Source organism: Chionomys nivalis, chromosome 14 (genome assembly GCF_950005125.1).
Source record: "Chionomys nivalis chromosome 14, mChiNiv1.1, whole genome shotgun sequence".
Taxonomy (NCBI): domain Eukaryota; kingdom Metazoa; phylum Chordata; class Mammalia; order Rodentia; family Cricetidae; genus Chionomys; species Chionomys nivalis.
In genome coordinates this window covers 20,437,640-20,450,225 of record NC_080099.1, presented here as the reverse complement: position 1 = coordinate 20,450,225, position 12,586 = coordinate 20,437,640, and the positions used below count along the sequence as shown (strand labels likewise).

At 42.4% G+C, this 12,586-nt stretch overlaps 1 protein-coding gene across 2 annotated transcripts in view; it reads left to right on the top strand.

Annotated features, from left to right (window-relative positions):
- The first annotated feature begins 3,599 nt into the window (after nucleotides 1-3,599).
- Malt1 (MALT1 paracaspase) overlaps nucleotides 3,600-12,586 on the top strand; it is a 45,927-nt gene continuing 36,940 nt past the window's right edge. For both annotated transcript variants that reach the window (XM_057788689.1, XM_057788687.1), the window contains exons 1-2: nucleotides 3,600-4,004; nucleotides 9,743-9,909. In XM_057788689.1, the coding sequence (XP_057644672.1) occupies nucleotides 3,778-4,004; nucleotides 9,743-9,909 (394 nt within the window). In that variant the 5' untranslated portion in view covers nucleotides 3,600-3,777. The remainder of the gene's footprint in view (nucleotides 4,005-9,742; nucleotides 9,910-12,586) is intronic.

Here is a 12,586-nt window from a genome sequence, read left to right as displayed (position 1 = left end):
TCCTCCAGCAGTACTTGGCACAAGGGTCAGACACAACATAAGCACCCAGCGTCTATTGGCTGGCACTTGAATGGATGGATTTAGACAAGTACAATCTTCATAATAACTAGAGGCATTAAGATCTAGATGATTCATTATGAGAGTAGGGTGTGAAACACTGGAATGATGTACTTAGCTACCATGTTTAATTTATAAGTGAAATAAGATAATTCCCTCTGTTCTTTAGGAAACATCAGCTAAAATGGGCTACAAGGGATGTGATCAGTATTGTGTCTGAGTGCGGCCTTCACGGTCCTACCTCAAGGATGAGTCAGAGAGGTCACTAAAGGTTTAGACATGGAGTAAGGGATGGGGACAATGAGTGACATTTAGCTATCATTATTTTCAGTTCCCTTATCTTCAGTATATACAGACCCAGAGGCCTTTAGATGTTCTCCTATACCAAGTCTTTTAAGACCTGTTCATTTATGAACTATAGCATCTGTCATTTTTTGGTTAACATCCACAATCAAATTCTGTGAGAGAGAAAAAACTGAGTCAGTGTCTACATCCATGAGTAAGATTAAGATTACATCATCAGACTTTTCTATGGACTGCAACCATAAGCTTCCTCAAATTGTCCAGATTCACAGAGACTTTTATCCCTTTCAGCTAATAAGGAAAAACTCCTGGTGATATTTATTACCTATACACACACATTATATTTAAGGGATATTTAGAAGCCGTGATCTTTGGTCAGTGAAGGAATGACTCTTCCTGCCAAACCCAACAACCCGAGTTCAGTCCAAGGACCCATACAGTGAAAAAAGGGATCCCTCTCTCAAAAGCTGTCTTCTGGCCTCTGCATGTTTGCTCCCGCCACCACCACCCCCGCCTGCCGCCACCACCACATATACACACTCACACAATAAATAAATAAATTTTTCATTAAAACTTTAGAAAATTTTAAGTTAAAAATTAAAGCCATTTCCAGGTGGTTGAGGCTCATGTCTTTAATCCCAGCACTCAGGAGGCAGAGACAGGCAGATCTCTGTGAGTTGGAGGCCAGCCTGGTCTACAGAGCAATTCCAGGACAGGCTCCAAAGCTACAGAGAAACCCTGTCTAGGAAAAAAAATAAAATAAAGCTAGTCATACATTTTCTCTTGGTATTAATACAATTGTTGGGAGAGGAAAACAAAGCTAAGTTATTAAAATGTTCCCAAAATTAATGTATCAATTTTCAAAGTACTAACTATATAGACATACGCCACATAATATGGTGATCAACAACTATGCTAATTGGTTTAACAAAAACTAGGGGCATCTGGGAAGAGGGAATCTCAACTGAGACAATGCTTTATTAGATTGCCTGTAGGCACATCTGAGGGACATACTGTTGATTGATGGAGGAGAGGCGAGCTCACTTTGGGTAGTGCCATCTCTACCCAAAGTTGTATAAAAAAGTTGTATAAAAAAGCAATCTGAGCAAGCCATGGAGGCAAACCAGGAAGCCACATTCCCTGTATGGTCTCTACATCAGTTCCTGCCCTGACTTCCCTTAATGGTGGTAAGATGAAATAAACCTCCATATGTTGTTTTTGGTAGTGGTGTTGATCATAGCAACAGAAATCAAACTAGAATAACAACAGGCTGCACCTGTTGTCCCAGGAGACTGGGTTCACACAACAAAAATCACCTCAGGATGCATTTCTCAGAATGTACTCCCACCCTCGAGTCATGGATATGCTGTGCTTACTTTCCCCAGTCACAGGCACAGAAACTAAAGCTCAGACAGGTTCACTAACTCACCTAAGGGGATATCAGCAATAAGTGGCAGCATCAAGATTTGAACTCACAGCTAACTTTAAAAGTCACGCATGCCCCAGAAGAAAAGTGAAAATTAGGTAGTAGAAATATAAGGACTTTATTAAGAGAAGAAATATACCAACCATAAAATGCAATGTCTGTCAAAGTATGGAATGGAGGGTAGCAGAAAAGGTGGCTGTGTAGATTCTAAAATAGTTAGACAAAAAAAAAAAACTCTTAGGAGGAGGGCGAAGTGAAAGGGGCACTTGGGGCAGGAACATGGCACCTAGCTGAGCTATACTGCATAAGGAAGCCCAGATTGAAAACAGAAAGCATACCCACACAGTAAATAGTATAAGCATGGACTTATTATGATCTTTTCACATAGGAGAACCTTCATAAGCAATAGCCTGCGCGAGTAGGTTTGGAAGGGGAAATAAAATTATTGAATTTAAATTTAATTGAATTTCAATTAAAAGGTAGAATGACAATAGATTAGGAAACCCGGGACTGGGGATGATTCATAGCTGACAGAGCGCTTGCCTAGCAAACGACAGGCCTCCGTTTCTATAACCAGGTCTGCGTAGAACTGTGCGCGGTGGTGAACCCCTGCAGTCCCAGCTCTCAGGATCACGGTGCAGAGAGGAAGAAATTTAGGCCAGATTGAACTATATGAGGTAAACTGGGCCGGGAAGGCTTGTACATCAGGGCTGATTGGTCACCCTAAGTTGTTCCTATGTCAAACAAGCCTATAATTTCCAACGGGATAACAGCCTTGCTGTGGATGAGACTAGTTAAGAGATAAACGTAGCTTTTCCTGCCGCTTCGTCTAGAATCTAGGCGGTGTTCATATTCCAAGCAGTTCCCCTGCTTTATCTAAATCATCATCTATGATCTAGACTCATGACCTAGGGGAACCACTTGGAATATGAACACTGTGAGTTTGATCTGAAAGACACCACACTATTACTGCTAAGATCCATTTGCAGAATCTAACAAGTTAAAATAGACCGAAAGTATTTGGATTTTGCTCGCTTGCTTTTGCGGAGCTGAGGATGGCCCCAGAGCTTTAGACATGCCAGACCAGAGCCCTACCACCGAACTGCACGGTTGAATCCCTCAGTCTTAAAAAAAAAAAAAAGTCTCGAAACGAGTTGGGTCAATTCCCTTATGAGTATCTAAATCTCCAATTCCACTACTTTCCTCTGGCAACATCATCCGCTAGCAGAGGAAGCGTCTGCTGAGGTTGCCCAATGTGGGAAGCTGGCGGCCTCTTGGTGAACACCGCACATACGCAAGCCCCGGGGTCCTCGGAGAGCAGACGCGCGCGTGGGGGCGCCGCCAGGAAGCGCGTGCTACCCTCTCCGGCGTGAGGTAAGCATCCTCCCACGGTCCCGGGAAGCTCCTACGCCGCAGGCTTCCTAGCTGTGGCAATGCCTCCACCGCTGCTTCCTCCAAGTCCTCTACCCACCCATCCCTTCCTGCTCCGCAGACTCAGAAGCCGCCCGGGAGGAGCGGCCGCATGCCCCGCCCACATCCCGCCCCATGCCAAGAGGGGGAGGCAAGCCGGTGGCACGCCCGCAGCCAGACCCCGCCCTTGCCCCGCCCCCCTCACCGCAGGTGGGACTGTAGCCACTCGTGAACCGGCCCCCCCTTAGGGCCCGCCCCCAAGCCCAGCTCTCCCTGCAATTGGAGAGGCCGCCCGCACATAGCAACAAGGCCCCACCCAAACTCCGCCCACACACGCGCAGCCCGGCCACGCCCCCTAGGCCCGCCCCCCATCTTTGGCCGGCGCGCCCCGGGGCTTCTCAGGGGAACCTGTCGCGCGGGCCGGGAGCAGTACTTCTTCCTGTAAGGGCCTCACTGTACGGCGGACTTCTCCTTCCGCTCCTGCGACTCGCGGGACGGTGAGGAGCAAGCGGAAGGTGCACACGGGCGCCGAGGCCCGAGGTGACCGGCTGGAGCTGGGCGGCGAGGCCACCGGCGTAGCCATGTCGCTGTGGGGGCAGCCGCTGCAGGCCTCGCTGCCCCCGGCTGTGCAGCCTCCTCCGACCGCGCCCTCGGGGCCTCCGAGCGCCCCTCCAGCCGGCGCAACCCTCAACCGCCTGCCGGAGCCGCTGCTGCGGAGGCTCAGTGAGAGCTTGGACCGCGCGCCCGAGGGCCGGGGCTGGAGGCAGCTGGCGGAGCTGGCGGGCAGTCGGGGACGCCTCAGGCTTAGGTGAGCGGGGACGCGCGACCCTCGGGTAGAGGGGTGTGCCCCGGGGCAGGGAGTCGCGCGAGACCGACAGGGACCCTGGGATCGGGAAGGGACTGGCACTTAGGGCCAGATGGCACCTTCACACCGACCTTCTGAAGCTGGAGAGCCCTGGCTGGGAATGAACCCGCGCTGTCTTAAGAGGAGGAAAGCTTATTCACAGGGTTGTAATCCGGTGGGTTTTAAAGCAAAAGGGAGGGATGTGGACACAGCCCTCGGACCCCAAAAGGGCGATCCCGAGGGACCCGGGCGGGTGGAGGAGGGAGGCGTGCTCGGGTTCCTGGAGGCTGGGTAGAGAGAGACAGAAGGAGGGGAAAGACGGGACCAAATTCCCCATCGGCTTGAGTCCAGCGAGCTGACCAAACTTTGTCCTGACTCCACCACGTACATTAGACTCTTGAGAAATTGAACTGCTTTCCTGCTGAGAAAAGGGACCGCTGACATATGCCTTGGCCCCACAGTCAGTGTTTCTCAACGTTTTGAATCTCAAGATGACGTGTTGAAGACTACAGATAGGTTTTGTGGAGGTTCTGTATCTTCTGCAGGTGTATACGAATATTTACCATTTGAAAGTAAAACCAATAACTCTTAAAATATTGATCTTAAAAGTAATTCTTACACAGTCGCAGAAACAATGTCAGGGTGTTTTTTTTTTTTTCTTCAAAAAAAAAGTTTATCCAAAACCAAATAGAGCGTTGGTTAACATTTTTAAAATCTGTTGCTTTGGTTTGGTTGGTTTTTGTTTTTCAAAACAAGATCTTGCTATGTGTCCTCTGATTTCTCTGTCCTGCTTCAGTCTCCCTAACGCTGGGATTCCAAGCTGGCACCGTCATATTCATCTTGAAGTCTTTTTCCCTTCTTGGTTTTTGCGACAGGATCTCACTGTAGCCTGAGGTGTCCTGGAACACCGTGTCAGACACTCTAGTCTGGATCTTGTAGCCTTCATTCTTCCTGCCTCAAAATGCTGAATGCTCTGGACGTCTTTACAGTGCCGTAGCTTAATTGTAGAGTTGGATTCTTTTCTGTATTTGATTCATTCCGTTGAGCATCGTATCAGAACTCTAGAAACTTGTGTATACACCTTGAAAAATAAATAGAAAATGGTGACTTAGTACTAGTAAGAAAAAAAGTGTTTTAACCTTATGGGTCACCTGAAGGTGGACTCAGGAGCTGCACTAGGGGTTCCCACATGAACTGTGAACCTTATACCCCTGTCAAGATTTCAACCTGTCTTTTAACTCCTCCAGTTTCTTGTCAAATAACTAAACTTAAACTTTTACTGAAATTATTTGTGTGCATCTTTATAAGTTTAAGAGCAGAAGTCATTTCTCATACATAGAACTCTTAGACAAATACTTCTTAAATCAAGAGGGGACTCTTCACTCAAAATTATATTGATTAAGTGCTTCTTATTAGCTGGAAGTTCTGATAGACTGTTTTTTGGGAACATTCACAGTAACATATGAAATGCAGGGTTGGATGTAAATAATATCATTTATTGAACACATAGTGTGTTACAGTGTCCTGTTTACATGCATTATCCACCTTAACCTTCCCAACAACCCTGAGCTTCAGAGTTTAGGACTGAGGCAGAGTACTGTTGATATGGGATTATTGCTCAAGTAGAAGAGGCCCATGTTGCCTGATTTAAAAAAAATCAGAAAATGGCAAACTAAGCTGGTGCCACATACTTAAAATCCTAGCACTTGGGAGGCAGAGGCAGGAGGATCAAGGAATTCAAGACCAGGCACGTGAGACCCTGTGTCAGAGAAGAAGTCAGACAAACAATGGACTAGCGAAACTGAGCAAAGGACGTAGTTTTGTTCTAGGGAAAAAAGATACTGGTGTTGGGTATCCAAAAAGATCAAAAATATTATTCAAACTTCATAAATTTCCCAACTTCTAGACTTACATGATACAAGAAATTGTTATCTTTGAGGGCAGATCTGCAGGGTATTAGGGCGTTAACTGTGAGTCCAGTTAAGGAAGGTGCTAGGCTTCCTGGAGAGAGCCTATATGGTGATGGAGGAAGACACAGAAGTCAGTGTACTAAGCTACTAAACTATAATAGGAGTGGGTACTTGATTCTGGGTATTAAGTTTTCCTTCCCACGCCTTCAGGAAGATATTGCTAAGTAAACTGCAGAATGGTGTTAATCATTGTTAGGGGGAATTTAGGGAAACGTTTGAAGCAAAGTACAAGGAGTTATTAATATAGAGAGAAGGCCGGTTACTGTCCACTTTTAGGATCTTAGAATTTGAGGTAGATTTCATGAGTCTTTCAAGATAGTGGTTAGATAGCTCCGTGTAGGTTAGTTGGGGTAGGGAGGGTTGGAGAATCTGGTAGTAAACTCACACCGATTGACATTAGAAGAGTTGGTTGCTATTAAAAGTTAGTACTGAAAGCCAGGCGCATCTTTAATCCCAACACTCAGGAAGCAGAGGCACATGATCAGTGTTGAGTTCTGGGCCAGCCAGTGCTACATAATAAGACGCTGTCTCACAAACAGCAACAAAAATTAGCGCTGAAAACTTAAAACTGCCAAGTCTGAACCAAAGAGATAGGCAGTTACAGCTGGAGATGCTTACTGTGTTTAAGACCTTTTTAAACATTCTTTTCAAGTGACTTCGTGCTGGTGGTAGAAGAGCGTCTGGTAATAAGAGGTGGTAAAGACGTTGTCCTCCGGTTGTAGAGTGAGAGTCTGGCCCAGAATGTATGAGAAGTCATGGGGAAACGTGAAGTGCTTTCTCTCCAGTCACTGAATTCACAGCCCTAATCTCAGGATGTTGTCTTTTCTACTTATTTTTCTTCTTTCTTTTTTTGCTGCTTTGGTTTGGTTTGAGGTGGAGTCTTACTACATAGACCAGGCTGACCTCAAACTTGTCATGATCCTCCTGCCTCTGCTTTCTGAGTGCCACCGTGCTCTTGACCTGTTGTCACCCTTCCCTTTCATTCCTTACATTTTTAATTAAGCAGCATGAGAATTTAATAATATAAACCACAGGGAGGGTCCATTCAGAGCTATCTCCAGAGATTAGGAATATCAGAAACGTTTTCAGGTGATTATTGATGATTTAGTTTGAATCTTTGCTTGTAGTCTAGTTTGCTATAACCAGAAACATGTAGGAATGTCCTGCATTCAAACCCTGATTGTCTTCAAACTGATCTAACATCAGACATTTAAGGGAGGATCTCAAAGAGATCTTCCTTTGCCTCTCAGGTGTCGGAATCAAAGGTATGCACCACCATGCTTGACTAAAATCAGATGTCTTTGCTGCCAGTTGAGGCAGTCTTAGAGTGTCAGCATATGTTGATTGGTGGTGAGTGGAACAGCTGACCTCCAAGGATTGGCAGAACTTTCAGAAGGCTTTAAAGTATCTAAAGCAGAGCGCTTGAAAGTAGGGTTGTGAAACATGAGCCAAGGGGGAACATCTGTTGCCGCTAGTCTGCAGCGTGAAGATGCTCTTTAGCTGCAGAAATCTTACCCTCAAGCAGATCATGATAAAAAAGAAAACATGTATTTAAAAGATTAATGCAAATGTCCCTTATCTATCTATTCAGTCTGAATTCTGAAGTGCGCTAGAAGTCATGCTTTTATCTCTAAATGCTTTTCTACCTAATCTTCTGATGTTATCCTTCACTGACGGGGTTTTAAATAGTCCAGCTGATTACAACTATTAAGTATATCTGCTTTCCCCAGACGTGTGTGTGTGTGTGTGTGTGTGTGTGTGTGTGTGTAGACTGCTATAGCCGTCTCCTCTTAAATGACTAATAGGCATCTTAAATGTAACATGTGCAAAACTTAGTATGTACCCTTCAGTAAACCTCTTGCTCTTAGTTCTCTGTATCTCCCCAGTTGACCAGAAAATCCAGTCATTCCAGACTTCACTTGTATACATATCATCTTTGTCAGTAAATCCTGACTGCTATGTATTCAGTATATATTTGGAATCCAGCATCCACTGCCACACTAGGCTAAGCCTACATATCTCACCCAGTTTTTTCTAGTAGTTGCTTTACTTCCCATTCCAACCTGTTCGAAACACAACAGTAAGAATGCTTCTTTCAAAATATTGGTTAACAAGTTGGGGTTGTAGCCAATTCTATAGGACCTAAAAATATTTTTTTAAAAAACATTTATTTATTTATTTATTATGTATACAATATTCTGTCTGTGTGTATGTCTGCAGGCCAGAAGAGAGCACCAGACCTCATTCCAGATGGTTGTGAGCCACCATGTGGTTGCCGGGAATTGAACTCAGGACCTTTGGAAGAGCAGGCAATGCTCTTAAACGCTGAGCCATCTCTCCAGCCCCCTAAAAATATTTTTTTAAAAGCAAAATTTCAGCTGCTTCAGTGATAAAGAAGTTCTTTAAATTCTAAATTTAAGTTTTTAGAAACCACATCAAAACACTCTTACAAGAACATAGCTAAAACAGGAAAAATACAAGTTGGCTAAGTGTACATATCACCTTAGCCAAAAGCCAGTGAGTGCCCATGCAGAAAATCAGTAAAGCAAAAGATATACAAAGTCTTACTTCTAGCTTTATACCTTGTTTTGGAACAGAAATATCTAACCTCAATTTGATCTTTGTTAAGAAGGAAAACTCTGGCCACTGAACTTTTTTTATATCAGTTAGAACATCCCTTGTGTATATCTGATGTAATTTCAAGTCTCAGTGCCTGGCAAACTTCTGAATCATGAAACATGTATTTTGTATACTGCACTCATGTATTTATGAATCTCCTATTCATGTGAAAAGTTAGTAACTTATTTCTAATACATGATCTTTGACAAGGCTTCTTATGACATTTCCAGTTGCTAACTTTATAACATTGATTATCCTATCCAGTATAATTTTTGAGGCATTAGCTTCTCTGTTCTTAGTACTTCTCACACTGTTTATATCTGATCATGCTATGATTTACAGTATCTTGGCCTCATGGGATGAGAAGCATATTCCTCTCAAATGAGAGCAGCATCTTGCCAGCTGGGTAGTCCCTTCATTTTGAGTCATATTCGACTTCATCTTTTAAAAAAGTTAAAAGAGCTGTAATTTTGTTACCTGAACATATATTATGCTTAAGATTCAGCTGGAAGTTTATCAGAAATGCTGTCTAAAATAATCAAAGGAGGTTGAATCCAATAGTCATTATCATCTATAGCTTTTCAAACCTTTTGTGTCTTGACTGCAACTGTTAACCATAGAGTATTTGATACACAAATAAAAATATTTGTATTTAAAAAAAGAACCACAAAGAAGAAAGAGTGAAAAGAAAAGGAGGGAAGAGTGCAGAGGCCTGGTGCAGTGCCCCAACACTCAGCAGCTGGGAGGCAGACAGGTAGCTCTCTAAATTCAAGATCAGCTGATCTTTATAGGAAGTTCCAGGCCAGCCAGAGCTACATAGTAAGACTCTGTTTTAGTAAGTAAGTAAGTAAATAAATAAATAAATAGAGTGAAGAAATTTTCTAGTCTTTTCCTTGTTTTCAATTTTAGGATAAAAGTTTGATTAGCCTCAAAGCTAAATTTCTCTCACACTCTTTAAAATTAATTATAGGAGCTAAGGGGGAGAAGAGGGAGGAATGCTGGAGGAGGGAAAGGAGGATGGAGGGCTTAGTTTTCATCATGTAATTAGTTTCCTGCCACCTATGATGGTCCAGCTACCTATTGGCATATCATGAATTAAATCTGTTGTTTCAGTTGCCTAGACCTGGAGCAGTGTTCTCTTAAGGTACTGGAGCCAGAAGGAAGCCCAAGCTTGTGTTTACTGAAACTAATGGGTGAAAAAGGATGTACAGTCACAGAATTGAACGACTTCCTACAGGCTTTGGAGCACACTGAGGTTCTTCAGCTTCTCAACCCCCCAGGTAGATGGTTTTTGTTTTGTTTTGTTTTTTCCTTTGGGAACATTCCTCAAAAATTCATGGAGTCAAATTTAGAGAAAAGCACATCTTTTAACCAGGTAAATTGTGTTCGGTATTTTTAGAACATATAAATGCATAGAGCATCATTCTCCCCCTCCCCCATTGAGACCAAAGGAAAGCATCAAAAGTGTTGAATTATAGTTCAAGAAGCAAGCTATATAAGACATTTTAAGCAATTATTTTAAAAATTTGATGTAACCCACATATTTAGTATTAGAGAATTATGCAATAATATTATAGTTCAGTACAAGACTCCCCTATTCTAGAAAGATACATGCTAAAGTATTTACATGTAAGGTTTCTATAACATACTCTGAAATACACAGAGAACAAATACACATAAATAAAAATGAAATACAAAATTAAAAACAAAACAAATAGGAAACAGGCTGGAGAGAGGGCTACTTCAAAAAATAGAAAACAGTTTGTCCGTGTAGCTGCAGGTGAAGTTGATCAACCACAGTGATATCAGAGAGGAAGGACCTTTCATCAAGTCGCTTGATTGGGCCAGGTGTGGTAGTCCATGTCCGTATTCCCAGTACTGTAGAGACTAAGACCAAGAGTTCCAGGCCAGCCTAGACTACATAGTGAGATTCTGTTTCAGATAAACAAACATTGCTGGTGCCAGCAGCAGCTGTGCAAGCCTCCTTTCCAGGATTCCATTTGGCCATATGTTCCATTAGAAGTGAATAATCCAGTCAAGCATGGAAAGACTGTAAACGTTAGACTTGATGCTCTCTATTTTACACAATTTTGGAATATTAATTAATGTTTCCTTATATAGCCAAACTGGTTATGATGTATTTTTAAATTATTTATGTATATGTGCACATGTCTATATAAGTTTGTTCACCACATGCATACAGGTGCTTAGAGGCCGGAGGGCATAGGATCCCCTGGAGCTGCAGTTATAGGTAGTTTGTGAACTGCTTGATGGTGAGTGCTGGTCACTGAACCTGCATCCTCTGTAAGAGCACTAAATACTCTTAACCACTGAGCCATCTCTTCAGCTTCTCTGATATAGTTTTAATATGAAAAATTAGGAATATAAGATATAGTGGTAAATTGTCAACTACACCTTCCAGAAACCCAAGCTCAAATTGATGAGGGTAAATTATTATTTCTACCGGAAACACCCAGAAGTGGAAAAGACTTCCTAAGAGACAGAGAAGAACCCTAAGTGTAATGTTTTTCCTCTTCTTTCTTGGCATTGACTTCCTTCTAAAACTGACACTCACCTAGCCCAGGATGTCTGCTAGGTGTTCTTAAGCTCATTTATCTTTGTCCCAGAATACTAAGCAAAAAAGCAGGTTTATTCTAGATAACTAGTTTTGCTCACTGCTTGTTCCTAATACTTTCACTGTAGCCAAGGATGTGGAATGTGTTGATATGCCTGGTTTAAAGCCAAGAATGAAGCTAGGCTGAGTCAGCTTTCCAGGAACCACATGGATCGCCAAACAAAAATAGACTTGCAGGATAAGAAAAAGAGGCAGGCAACCTGGAGATGTAACCAGACTGCTGACTGCAAATACAAAGGGTCCTAGACTCCCAGCCTTCCTCTTACATACCCTTGCATAGCTTCTTTTGAGGTGTACAGTATTGAATGGTTAGCTTCAACTGGAGCCTATGGGCTAGGAGCAGTGAACTGCTAATGCAGATGCCACGTGCCGTTATTGCCCATCTCTATACAGTGAATGTCCTAAAGGAGCACTTAAAAATTTTTTATATACTCAGTGTTTCAATTAACAGTACTCAGAAGTTGTAAGGATTGAAATCTACTAGCTTAATGCACTGTGCTCTCTACTAATTTCTCATGCTTTATTGAACACCTAAGCCTTTCTGAGAAATAAATATAACTTTTGAATCTTATTCTCCTTTTCAGTAATATAATCACTCTGACTGTAGGTTGCATGCAGCAAATGGGGTGTTCTCTGCCTCAGAGAGTTACAGGAATCACATGGAATGGAAGCTCATGCCTGTAATTCATCAGTCAGAAAACTGAAGTAAGAGGAGCACCATGAGTTTAAGGTTAGCCTGGGCTATGTAGTTAGTCCAGGCAAGCTTTAGCTACAGAGTAATTCTATTTATCAGACACACAAAAAATAATTATAGAACTATCTGTTATATTTTAATAACAAACTTGAGAATAAGACTATCGTAAGAAAAAGATAAGCTCTGACAAAAATCAGTTTAATTTGTGAGTTTACTTGGAATTATTCATTGAACACTTCCTGTATTCCATTATCTTCACAGTTTCAGGCATTAAGTATATGAATTCAGAGATGAACAAGGCAATCATTTCTGCCTATTAAAAAGGTCTTTGAATTATAAACCAGATGTAGTAGCGTACATCTTTAATCTGAGAAATTGGAAGGTAGAGATAGATTCCTAAGTTCAAAGCCAGCCTGGTTCTAGGACAACTGGAGCTATAATAGTAAGACCCTGTCTCAAAAAAAAAAAAAAAAAAAAAGTCTGTGTGTGTAAGTTTATCTGATCACCTGCTTTCCTTTCTAATAGATTACATTCTTAAATCTTACTGAAGATGTAGAGTGTGCTAGTATTTTCTCTGTTTTGTACTTAATACCATTTTACAAAAAAACTTTAGTTCCTTTTCCAGAGA